This window comes from Pantherophis guttatus, chromosome 2 (genome assembly GCF_059756535.1).
Source record: "Pantherophis guttatus breed Tessera chromosome 2, ASM5975653v1, whole genome shotgun sequence".
NCBI classification, from domain to species: Eukaryota; Metazoa; Chordata; class Lepidosauria; order Squamata; family Colubridae; genus Pantherophis; species Pantherophis guttatus.
The window spans coordinates 186,170,816-186,183,155 of record NC_142064.1 but is presented as its reverse complement, the minus strand read 5'-3'; the positions used below and the strand labels follow the sequence as shown (position 1 = coordinate 186,183,155).

General features: G+C 39.0%; 1 protein-coding gene across 1 annotated transcript; it reads left to right on the top strand.

Moving 5' to 3' along the window:
- The first annotated feature begins 1,592 nt into the window (after window positions 1–1,592).
- Window positions 1,593–6,942, top strand: DRD1 (dopamine receptor D1). Its single transcript, XM_034405277.3, has 3 exons — window positions 1,593–1,714; window positions 2,216–3,137; window positions 3,232–6,942. Exon 3 carries the CDS (start codon window positions 3,888–3,890, stop codon window positions 5,241–5,243), a length of 1,356 nt encoding a protein of 451 aa, XP_034261168.2. The 5' UTR covers window positions 1,593–1,714; window positions 2,216–3,137; window positions 3,232–3,887; the 3' UTR covers window positions 5,244–6,942.
- The last annotated feature ends 5,398 nt before the right edge of the window (window positions 6,943–12,340 follow it).

Below are 12,340 nucleotides of genomic sequence, written 5' to 3'. Positions count from 1 at the left end.
TCCACATTTCTTATAGTCCAAAAAATACAGTACTTACCAAGCACACCTAAATTATATTAAAGTAACCAAAATATCTCTACAATCTCCCAGGCAAAGGCATGTCACAACTTTTTAGCACCCCTAATGTTTGGAAATGGAAAGTTGGAAAATTTGACACGCCCTATAATGAATGTATTGCTTTTTTTTGGCTCCAAACTGCACTTCGTTCAGGCCAAATATTGACTACAGGTAGTATTTGACATATGACCACAACTGAGTCCAAATTTTTTGTTGTTAAGTGACACATGTGTTAAGTAAATTTTGCCCCATTTTGTGACCTTTCTTGCTATAGTTGTTAAGTGAATCACTACAGTTGATAAGTTAGTAACCTGGTTATTAAGGGAAGGAAGGAAGGAAGGAAGGAAGGAAGGTAGAAGGAAGGAAGGAAGGAAGGAAGGAAGGAAGGAAGGAAGGAAGGAAGGAAGGAAATAAGGGTTACTGCAAAAAAGCACAGCAATTTTCAATTCTATGCTCAGGAATGTGCTTGGGCTGCATGCCAAAAGGATGGAGAGGGCCAGGTCAAAATATAATTAAATTAATCACCTACGTCTTATGCTTCACAATGTTCCCCTTTGTTTACATTAGAATTTACAGTTCAGTGGCAACCATACGGACAGCTCAGAAACCAAGCCCAAGGCTTTTGACAGGTTACAGTGTTGCCTTGGAATAGCAGATTTTCTAGTGGCTAAGGACGTTTTCCAAAAAAGATTGTTATTTTCTGAGACAGCTCCTACTCACAGGCAAGAAGCAGTTCATTCCTCTTTAATATATTTTTTTTGTTTGTTTTGACCCTGGATCTTATCCAGCACACAATGATAGTAGTATTTTCCAATGCCGGCCACTAGAGACTGGGAATTGTTTCATTGCAATTCTGAATTCAGTGTAAAGAGCAAAACAGGCTTTCAATCTATATTTCTTAGCAAACTCTGATGTCATTTAGCAAACCATTTTTTTAAAGCAGAAGGTAGCTACAATATGGCTTGGACGAAAGGTAGAATTCTGTTTAAAGATAAAATAGAACAAACTGCCGTGCAACAGATGATCTATTTATTAAGCGAATGTATTTAAGCGAATGAGTCCCAAAAAAATTCCCAATTCAAGGGTGAAATATATTATTTCTGGGAGTTTGTCAGAATTCAAACAGAGTTGCTCTGATGGAGGTTCTGCCTGATGCCACTCAGAGCCTATGCTGACCAGACACTCCCAAAGTCACTCTTCTGTTACTGTCTCCTGTCCCAGAGCTTTCAATTTACTGTGAGAAGGAAATATTCTAACACCCCAATAACTCTGTTTTCCCTTCCCTTCTTCCCTTCTCCCTCCCCTTCCCAGGAACACAACAGCATGATGGGGATGACTGTAATGATGATAATGGGGAATAATTCCGTTCCTGTTGGGTATGCCTATCTCATTTTTACCAGAAGAGGGAGCTAGCTTCACAGTGAAATCCGAGTTGCTGAAGTTGGGGAACAACACAATGAATCATATAAAGAGAAAGTGAATGTGCCTTGCTGTGGAGTGCAGAGAGAAGGGGAGGGGAGGGAGGGAGAGAGAGGAAAGAAGAGAACCAGAAATAAACCGCAGCCAAAAAGATGAAGTGAGTCTTGTTCTTTCAGCTGGGAGTTTGTACCATCAGCACTCGGGAATGGCCCACCCTCACAAACAACTTCTCTATTTGGTAAGTTCATGCCTCAGCCCTTCGTATCAACTCGAGTTATGCATGGTCTTTGTTTATGGCAGCTGGTTTGGGGTTCATAAGCAGGCAGGTTCTTTGGCTTGACTATATGTCGGTAGTAGAGCATTTTGATTCCCCCCCCCCCATAAATCATGACCTAAAAGAACAAAAATTCATACGTTCTGGAGGATGAGCCTATTTTAGGCATCCTTAAGCCTTTACACCCATGTAAGCTCAATTATACCTAGAGTCTGCATAAATAGCTTGGAAAATTGGATGCCTGATACAACCGGCTGAGTAATTTTAAAGATCGCTTGGGATTATATTTGTCCATTTGTTTATGACTGGAGGATAAATCTATATACCTTGACTATTTAGAAAGGCGAGCAGGATCTTGTGTGCCACTATGCAACCTCAGTGGCAGTGGGGAGTTAAAATCAGGATGGCATATTCAAATTTTTGAATATTGTGGTATTTAATTTTCCATTGTTCCTTCACACCTAGGGAGAACAGTGTATTTGTCCTGTGCTATAGAAGAAAAAGAGAGAAAGATAGCTTCCTGCAAGAGAAGATGCTTGATTTTAAGGTCAGGAAACCTAAGTGCATATTGCTTTTTAATGTTATTCATACCTGGATGTCCTTCCTCTAAGATTTAGAAAAGAGACCTCAAGCAAACAAATCTTTCCATGCCGGGTTATGTTGCTCTCTATCACTCCAGGCAAAATGAAGCCAATACTTCCAGGACTGTCGGCTTGGCGAGATGAAGAGAAAACTTACGGGTTCATAGATGCCTGTTTAAGGTTAGAGCACAGAGGAATCTGAGGAAACTACCCTATTTGGATGCATTTGAAGGAAAAGGAACCATTAACAGTTACACCTAATGTTTGAGGAGCAATGAATGGGCTATAGCTGAAACATCCAGGTCTAAAGGGACCTGAACTCTGGATTGGTCGTTACTCTTCTCTGTCATTCTTCCAATGAAAACTAAAAGACCATCAGCACTTTTCAAGACCTTTGCCAGAAAACTGGAAATATCATGTCTTTGCTTGGGATGATTTCATCCTGATGGGGCATTTCAACAGGATGTACAAAGCGTGACTTGGGTGATGAACATCCAGACGGGACTGCTTTGATGCATAGAGTTTGCACATGAATCATAAGGGCTGGCTGGAATTGAAGGAGCTTGTCCACGTCCTGAGAAGGCTAATTCAGAAGAGTCCTCAAAGTTCAGGCTGGTGGCTTTTGCTAAAAAAATCAATGCCTGCTTAGCATTCTTCCACCAGGATATTATTCCCAAAGCAATGCATTCGCTTGCTGTGATTGTAACCCATTGTCTTGCTACACAATTCAAATCCTAAATATAAAGTTGAAAGAAAGAAAAAAAAGTGTTTCCCTGGATTAGACATGAGCGTCAGAAGTCCTAAAGGTAGGATGGAGAATTTCTTCTTTATGCAAAACTATGATCCTTCTATAAACCTTTTGAATGTTTTAAAATGTAAATTTATTTTCTTTGCCTCTAGGACGATGAATCTTTATTAAACTGTTTGGAACAATGAAAAGAACTGAGTCCCGAGGCTACGTATAAAGGCAGAACTGATGTTTTAATTTCAGAGCAGAAAGATATGAAGGCTGAGGTGGGTTTAAGATGTCCATCAATTAGAGGGACGAGAAATTGTATCAGCAACCAGAACACTTGAAGAGTTACACTTCATTAGAGCAGAAGGGCTACTTAAAAGAATCATTAATCTATTTAAGTGAGAAAAAGTGCAAGCTGAAAAGTGATTACGCTCTGTACAGAATTCTCTGAGGATTTGTCTCCCGCTGGCCTGTTCCTGCTAAGAGTTTTCTATTTTTGGCTAATGTTTAAAAGAAGATTGTTTTTTTTTAAAAAAGGCAGAGAGAGGGGTAGGTGGGGAGGGAGGGTAAGCCCCGATGTGATCAACAAGTTCAGATACTTGTGATGGATTATTTGTGTGTTTTTGTTTTTTTAAAGTTTTTTTTTGAGAGAGAAAGAGAGAGAGAGAGAAAGCAAAGGGATCCTCCCAAGACCGGAGACTTGAGCACGAATCTTAGGGTGCCTGCCTGGTTCTGAGCAATTAAATTCTAAGCTCTGTGGGAACACGAGGAGCTGTAGCCCCTACCAGGCCTGTGACATGATTTTGCCTGAGAAGGAAAGATGATTTGGAACAACACCACTATGGACGGGGAAGGGTTGCTTGTGAAAAGAGATTCCTACTTCCGAATCCTCACCGGATGCTTCCTCTCCTTGCTGATCCTCACCACTCTCCTAGGCAACACCCTGGTCTGCGCAGCTGTCATTAGGTTTCGCCACCTGAGGTCCAAGGTGACCAACTTCTTTGTGATCTCTTTGGCGGTCTCAGATCTTTTAGTTGCCGTCTTGGTCATGCCCTGGAAAGCTGTGGCCGAGATAGCTGGATTCTGGCCTTTTGGATCATTCTGTAACATCTGGGTGGCATTCGACATCATGTGTTCCACGGCCTCCATCTTAAATTTGTGTGTCATTAGCGTGGACAGATATTGGGCCATCTCCAGCCCGTTTAGGTATGAGAGGAAAATGACCCCCAGGGCAGCTTTTGTCATGATCAGTGTGGCGTGGACCTTGTCCGTGTTGATTTCCTTCATCCCTGTACAACTGAACTGGCACAAAGCTAAAACCACAAGCTTTTTAGACTTAAATGCCAGTTTTCAAGGTGTGGCTATGGACAACTGTGATTCCAGTTTGAACAGGATGTATGCCATCTCTTCCTCTCTTATTAGTTTTTACATCCCAGTGGCCATCATGATAGTCACCTATACGAGAATATATAGGATTGCTCAAAAGCAAATACGGCGTATATCAGCCTTGGAACGAGCAGCCGTGCATGCTAAGAACTGTCAAACCACTGCTGGCAACAGGAACAGTATGGATGGCCAGCATCCAGAAAGCTCCTTCAAAATGTCCTTCAAGAGAGAGACTAAAGTTTTAAAGACTTTGTCAGTGATCATGGGAGTGTTTGTATGCTGTTGGCTACCCTTCTTCATCCTGAACTGCATGGTGCCCTTTTGTGAGCCCAGTATCTCATCCCAGGGAGCAGAGCCATTTTGTATAAGTTCTGCCACTTTCGACGTTTTTGTTTGGTTCGGATGGGCCAATTCTTCCTTGAACCCGATCATTTATGCCTTCAATGCAGATTTCCGCAAGGCATTTTCCACTCTTCTTGGCTGCTATAGACTCTGTCCTTTCTCCATTAATGCGATAGAGACAGTTAGTATCAACAATAATGGGGGCATGGGTTTTTCGAGTCAGCTTGAGCCAAGAGGGTCCAGCCCCAAAGAGTGCAATTTTGTCTATTTGATTCCCCATTCGGTTCTCTGCCCGGAAGAAGACATGTTGAAAAAAGAAGACGAAGGGGTATTCTCTAAAACCCTGGAAAAAATTTCTCCAACCCTATCAGGTATTTTGGATTTCGAGGCTGATGTGTCTTTGGAAAAGATCAATCCAATCACACAAAATGGCCAGCATAAAACCTGAGGGGTAAAGTTGACTCATCTAAAAAAAAAAAAAAGTGATCAATCGAGAAAGATTTTCAACTTTTTTTTGTCTGTTTTTAGTAAGAACAGTGTGCTATTGTGAGAATCAAAGCCATCACATAAAAATCCAGAGCTTAATCAGCTGCTGTTTGACAAAAACATAAAATTTTAAAAAGAATTCCACCTTTCATACATTGTATTTAAAGATTGTTCAATGTTGTTCATCTTGAATGGAAATGAATCAAATATGTAGGTACAGTGTAGCTGCAAAAAAAAAAAAAAAAGGAAAAAAAAGAGTTTTAAGTGGATACATGTTTGCAGAAACAGACCTGGGGAAACTAATTATACTTCTCTGTGTGAATAAAATGTAATAGATTTATATGAGATTCCCATTTGACTTGCATAGTCATTTGTGGGTGTTTATACATTGCAAGAAAAATTTGATAATTTGCCAGATTAGGTGGATGCCTTTTAAAACAATTTTGAACATCAATACAGCCTTATAATAAGAATGGGATATTTTTAATAGTAGGAAGATTATGTGTCAATATTGGCTTTCTTTATTTATTATTTAAATGGGTATTTTTTCATATGTTTAAACAAACATGACTTTATCTTATTTTAATATATGTCGAAAAAATAGGATATCTGTATGTATGGTGTTATTCATTGCATTTTTGATCTGTTTACTAGTCAGCACTTTATGAAGAAGAAAAAAAGGGAGAATTTACAAAATTCAGAGTTAGCTTTGTCTAGCTAACTTTAGAACTTGTAGCTGTTCCCAATGCAGCAAAGGGGATAAATCTCCAGTACCTTTTGCTGCACAAAAAGAGAGAGAGAGAGAGGTGTTTTGCGGGTTCTTTCTGAAACAGAAGATCAAAATCACTTGAACGATAAATTATACAGACTTTGACCTTCTAGAAACAAAATTCATAGCTGTAGTTTTATTTTCAAGCTTCAGTCTGTGTTGACTTTGCTTGAATGTCAGCATGTGAAGCTGTAGATAACATACTGATCTAAGAGGAATACCACTGGAAAATGAACACCAATTTAAAGATGTGATGAGCTAAGAAATAAAAAAAAAATCACTCATATTTGCTATTTTGAAGATGAATGAATCCTCTTAGATTTCTCTTCTTTCAAATTTGTTTTTGGGCAGGGGTGGGGGGGGGAGAATAATTACTCCCTTTCACAATTGGAGAGTAGATGATCTAACCACAAATATTTCTCTGCTTCTTACATAGAAAATAGTTTCTCATTCTGATTTTGGATTCTCACAAAATGAAAAGAACAACAAAACTGCTCCTCACTTTCTTGCAAGTTCCTAGAGTGGCCAAGATTTGTTTTCTTTTTGCTCTCTCGAAACCAAAATTCCTCCCACAGTCCCTTAATCATATTAAATAAAAACAATGAATGTTAAAGCTATGAAAGTAATATACAAACAAGATGGTGATGATGATTGAATGATAGCAGAACCCCTTCAGATTTTGGAACAAAATGCAAGATTCGTTGAGACATGTGGTCTGAAAAGGAGAAATGTAAGAGATAAATTAGGTCTACAAAAATATACTTCCTAAATCAGGTCTGTGTTACTCAAGTATTGTGAATGTTTTCATAATTCTATTGCCTGTAAGCTGCTTTCATACATATAATAAAATTATTTTGTGAACATAAGGTCAAATAAAGCGATTTACATTATATTTATTAAATAAAATTTGCTTTTTTTATTGCCATGTTGTTTTGACTAATCGGCAATTTCCTCCCACTTTCTTTTTTGTTTGTTTTGGACAAACAAACTTGTGACATTTAATTAACGTCTGGTGAAGATCAACTAAGAATGGTCTCACGCAGTTTCTTTTTGATATTCTTACATGTGTATTGGGACAGAGGTGATTTCTATCCTTGTAAGAATTGGGCAGAAAAATAGAGTTCTCTTAGTATAGAGCTCCCTTTTTGCATGCAAAAGTTTCATTGTCTGCATCTTCTGATAAATCTGAAAAATGTCTTTGGAGGGTTAGTGCTGTCAATACATGCAGTACTGGGAAAGACGAGCAGAGATTATATGCAAAAGCTGTTTTCTCTATTGTAAAGAACAAAGCATCTTGATGTAACGTAAAAACAGATGTTTGCAGCCTTTTTTTTTAAAAAAAACACAATAACAAAACTAAAATACTTTTTTTTATCATGAAAGATTTAAACATCATTACATCAATGGCCTTGAGCAACTACTGTAACTCTTTGCCCCTGTTTTTAAAAGAGAGTCACTGCTTTACCCCCTCATGTAGGTGGGGCGTTCTGATAATTCAGAGATAAACAAATGATCAGGCATGCTTTATTTCCTCCTTCTTTCAGGGAATTGGGTTTCAAATTTATGGCTTTGGTTTTGGGTTTCTGAAATTTGCAATTGTAAAACACGGTAGAAGAGAACTGGCACTCTTTTTCAGTTCTTCTGAACACTGAACAGATCTGTCCTGACATTTGAAGCAGGATCGAGAAATGGTGCAAATCTGCCAAACTTCTTGCTGAACTCTCAATATTATTGCATGAATGCATGAATATGTCCTCATCTCTCTATATGTGTCTGCATGTGTGTGTGTGCACGCAAACTTTCATGTGAATAATTATGTAAGTATGTATACATTATAATAGGATCAGACCTTCTAGAACATCTGAGAACTTGTGGTCTTATGTCCACGGAGATCCTTAGTCATCCAGGTCATGGTTGTCCTAAATGTTCTTTTTCAAGAGGCAACTGGACTTTCTGGTTTTTCTTTGAAGAACATTTCATTTCTCATCCAAGAAGCTTCTTGGATGAGAAGCGAAATATCTTCAAAGAAAAACCAGAAAGTCCAGTTGCCTCTTGAAAAAGCACCTTTGGGACTTGTGGTGTTATGAAATTTGCTTCTTCAAGATGTAGCCAATGAGGGCCAAACTGGATGACTTTTTAGGGAAGTAGACAATTTTTTAGAGAGTGGTACAATTATGGATATTCATTATAAATGGCTACCTGTGGCAGAACACTACTCAATATTGTCTGCTGGAAACAATCATGTGTTTGTGGGCATTTGTAGGTTTTTGCAAATGTCTAGTTGATTATCAGGAGGACCTGGGTTAAATCATTTGGCTAAACTGCTGCAGTTGATCAGACATTTTGTATGATATATTGCCATTCTTAAATTCTTCTGTGCTTTTAATGTTAAATCAGCCTACTGTATTTATTCTTTCTGAACATGTAACTTCCTGCATATATCTTACTGGAACCTGTATATATACTCTTTACATTTACCTCTGTGTTTTCCACAGTTTGGGGGTTGCATAGTTCTGAAAAATAGCTTGTTATATGGGCCTCCTGACTTCATTCCACAATGTTTATTGATTTCTGCAGTCCTATATATTCTGATGGAGGGCTGAACATATAGAATAGTTTTGCTTCTGATCATCAGATTGAAAGACTTTCAAGCCTCTCTTTCTCGCTCTCTGTTCATTTCTTTCTCTCCCTGTGATACTAAATGATGTTAACACGACTGTGGAAATTCTGCTGCGTTATTTAAATAGGCCTGCTTGCCATTCGTGCATATTAAAACAAAATAGCACAAATAACACCTATTTGGGGCAACTTTGAGCTTCTTCCTATTGGGGGCATGTATTTTGTTCACTGATATCCCATTTCCCATTTCCCAAGCTTTAATTTGATTTAATATCTATTTTCACTCTAGTTCATGCCTCAAGACAAGTAACTGAACCACATCTAAAGTTTGAAACGAATATTTACAGATATTTAATTCTTCTTGTATTATCCATCAGGCTGACATAGTATCACCCAAGAATACTGCATTCAGAGGGATGAAGGCTGTGTCCAGTCTTGAATTCCTTTCATGTATCCTACATTTGGTGGACAGAGCTGCCAGATACACATATTGCATATGATCAATTTACAAACAGTGTGCAATGTTAGACAGAGAGAGAGAGAATGTTATGCATGAGCATCTAAATTAAGGAGCAGCTTGCTAAATCCAAGTCCAAAGTCCTGCCTGGTAGAGCATTCAGCCCTAGAATGGCTAACCAGATGCTACTGGGAAGCTCCAAGCGGGGGGGATTAGGGAAGAGCTTTTTCATGAAGATGAAGCCCTGCCAGCAACTAATACTCTGAGGCATGGCATCTCGGTCCCCAGAGGCAGCAGAGTGTATTTATGCTGGTAACCATTGACAGTCTTATTCTTCATCAATTGGTCTCATCCCTCTTCAAGCTGGCAGCTATCTAGATATATTTGTTTAATTCTTCTCTAGGCATTTCCTTTCATCTGTCTCTTGGATGAGCCTGACTATTATGAAAAAGGGAGAGAAAAAAAAGCATTCCCTGATTTATTTATTTTTCAAAACAGACAAACCTATGCATGTTTCCTCTCTCATTTATCTCAATCACATTCCTCTTTGGTTGAGTTTCTTTCAAAGACACTTTTACAAAGGACTGTCAAATGCCTAGAGGTTGGCACAGCATCATGGGACCGTCTGTTTCCATTCATTCAGCATCCTGGTGTTTCATCTGTTTGGGCAGGGCTTTTATTGTAAAATATGGTAAAAAATAAACCATGCCATTTCAGTTATTCCTTGGGCTTCTCAGTGACATTTTCTCAAACTGTAATTTTCCCTTTTTTTTCTAGGCAAAGTATCTCAGTGTGAAATACATCCTCTAAAATAATATTAGCTTGCGTGTATACCTTCTTACTAATAATTTTAGCATTTTAGAAAAAAAAAACAATAACCTCAAATATCGGTTTTTAGAGCTTCATCCATTTATCTGTTTCTTCTTTTTCGTTTTAATACTTCTCTGTCAATGCTGTTAAAGTTATGTCATCTGAGTTATTGTAGGAAGTGGTTTAGCTTTTTGTGAAATCTTATATTGTAAGGAAATAAGAAGTAGAGTACAAATAAGCTAGTTTTAACTTAAAGGTTTGTTAAGATCTTTACTCCAAAGAGCTAAGAAAATTGTAGTGTACGAGATACTCTTCTTCTCAATTCATTCTCAGAACAAGCCTGAGGTATTTCAGGTGAGAGAAATTAATTAGCACATAACTATCATCATCCTTTGGGGCAGGATGTAGGGTTGATCCTGGGTCTCTCCAGCACCAGTGTAACACTCCATAAAGGGTAGTCCATACATTTTCCACACTAACCAAAAAGAAACAATATAAAAATTATTTTCCTAGCTTCGCAGGGGTCTTGCAAATTAATGATGATGCATTGAAGCAAAAGAAAGGGTAGAGCCAGGATTTTTGGAACTGTTTTCTTCGTATGTTTTAAAGATTTTATGCTTGGAGATTGGGGTTTGGGGTCTTCCCCAGTAAAATAGATGCATTAAACCTCTCAAGACTTCTAATGCACCTATTTTTCTTCTTCATTGTTTTTTGCAACTCAAAAAAATAACAATTCCAGAATTATTCAGTGATTTGCCATCAATTTTCAATTGCATCATCTTGAGAACAGAATGGTCAAAGCAGGGGTGAAATTCAAAATGTTTTCCTACCGGTTCTGTGGGCATGGCTTGGTGGGCATGGCTTGGTGGTCATGTGACTGGGTGGGTGCAACTTGGTGGTCATGTGACTGGGTGGATGGGTGTGGCCAACTCAATGTCACTCCCACCCAGTCACATGACTCCCCCCCCAAGGCCACATCTGCCCAGGTTTTGTGGCTCCCGGTGTTTTCTGTGGAATATTGATCATCTGACTGGGTGGGCGTGGCAACTTGATTGGTCTCACCCTTAGGAAATTTCTCCTCAGTCCAAGTCACAATAAAATAGCACTGTTCCAATATTTAGAATAGAATAGAATAACAGAGTTGGAAAGGACCTTGGATGTCTTCTAGTCCAACCCCCTGCTTAGAAAGGAAACCCTACACCACTTCAGACAAATGATTATCCAATCTCTTCTTAAAAACTTATAGTGTTGGAGCATTTACAACTTCTGGAGGCAAGTTGTTCCACTGATTAATTGTTCTGTCAGGAAATTTGAGGGGCTATTTTCCAAAGCACCAAAAGGCACAACAAGAAACAATGGATAGAAACTAACCAAAGAGAGAAGCAACCTAGGACTAAGAAGAAATTTCCTAAGGGTGAGGCCAATCAACCAATGGAATAGCTTGCCTTCAGAAGTTGTGGGTGCTCCATCACTAGAGGTTTTAAAAAAGAGTGAGGGAAGTACACCCCAAAAGAACAGTGCCAGGAACCACTAAAACAATGCAGAAAACTTAAAACAGCCATTCCCCTTTAAAAAAAAGTCAACTCCAAAGCAAACACAGCAGCTGAGAGGGAAACTAAGAGCAGCTACTCAGGTTAATTGAAAGCCTGGATGTGCTACCAAAAGCCATTAACCCTTCCAACTCTATTATTCTATGTTCTCTATGTTCTAAATTGGGTGCTTCACAGCAGAAGCAATACAGCTGGCTGGACCACACATGCATTAAATTCACGGACTATATGATCAAGCAGCATCATTGTCTCCTCCTGTATCTTTTCCCCAGGAAGAAAGTAGCCAACACTGCAGAAGCTATAAAAGGTCTTGGGAAACTCCAGGGAGTATCAGCTGATCACAGAAATGTTACTTAATACTCTTTATAATGAAAATGTTTGTAATCTTGTCCTTCTTCCTGAAGGGAAGAGGTTACTCCCATCCCTAGATGGGTGATTGATGGGTTTCCCTGCCCTAATCCTGTCAGTTTCTGTTGTTTATTGACTTGATTCAGTGTGTATCGGCTGCAACTGTTAAGTGGAGCTATTAACTGAAGGGAGGGGGAGAGAGAGAGAGAGGGAGAGGGAGAGGGAGAGGGAGAGGGAGAGGGAGAGAGAGAGAGAGAGAGAGAGAGAGAGAGAGAGAGCTCTCTTGCACTTTATTTTTAACCGGTTCTCTGAACTGCCTAAGCAATTTATTAACGGTTGGGCGAACCGGTGAGAACCGGCTGAATTTCACCTATGGGTTAAAGCCTGAAAACTAAGTGTATGTGTGTGTATTGGTGAAGAGTAAATCAGAGAGTTCCTCTGGGTAGTCTCCCATATAATTCCTGTATGAGAAAAAATGGTACATAAAAACATGGAATCTAAAAGTA

What these genes read in the sequence shown, in the direction of transcription:
- DRD1 (XM_034405277.3), top strand. Translation starts at nt 3,888, where the DNA reads ATGATTTGGAACAACACCACTATGGACGGGGAAGGGTTGCTTGTGAAA.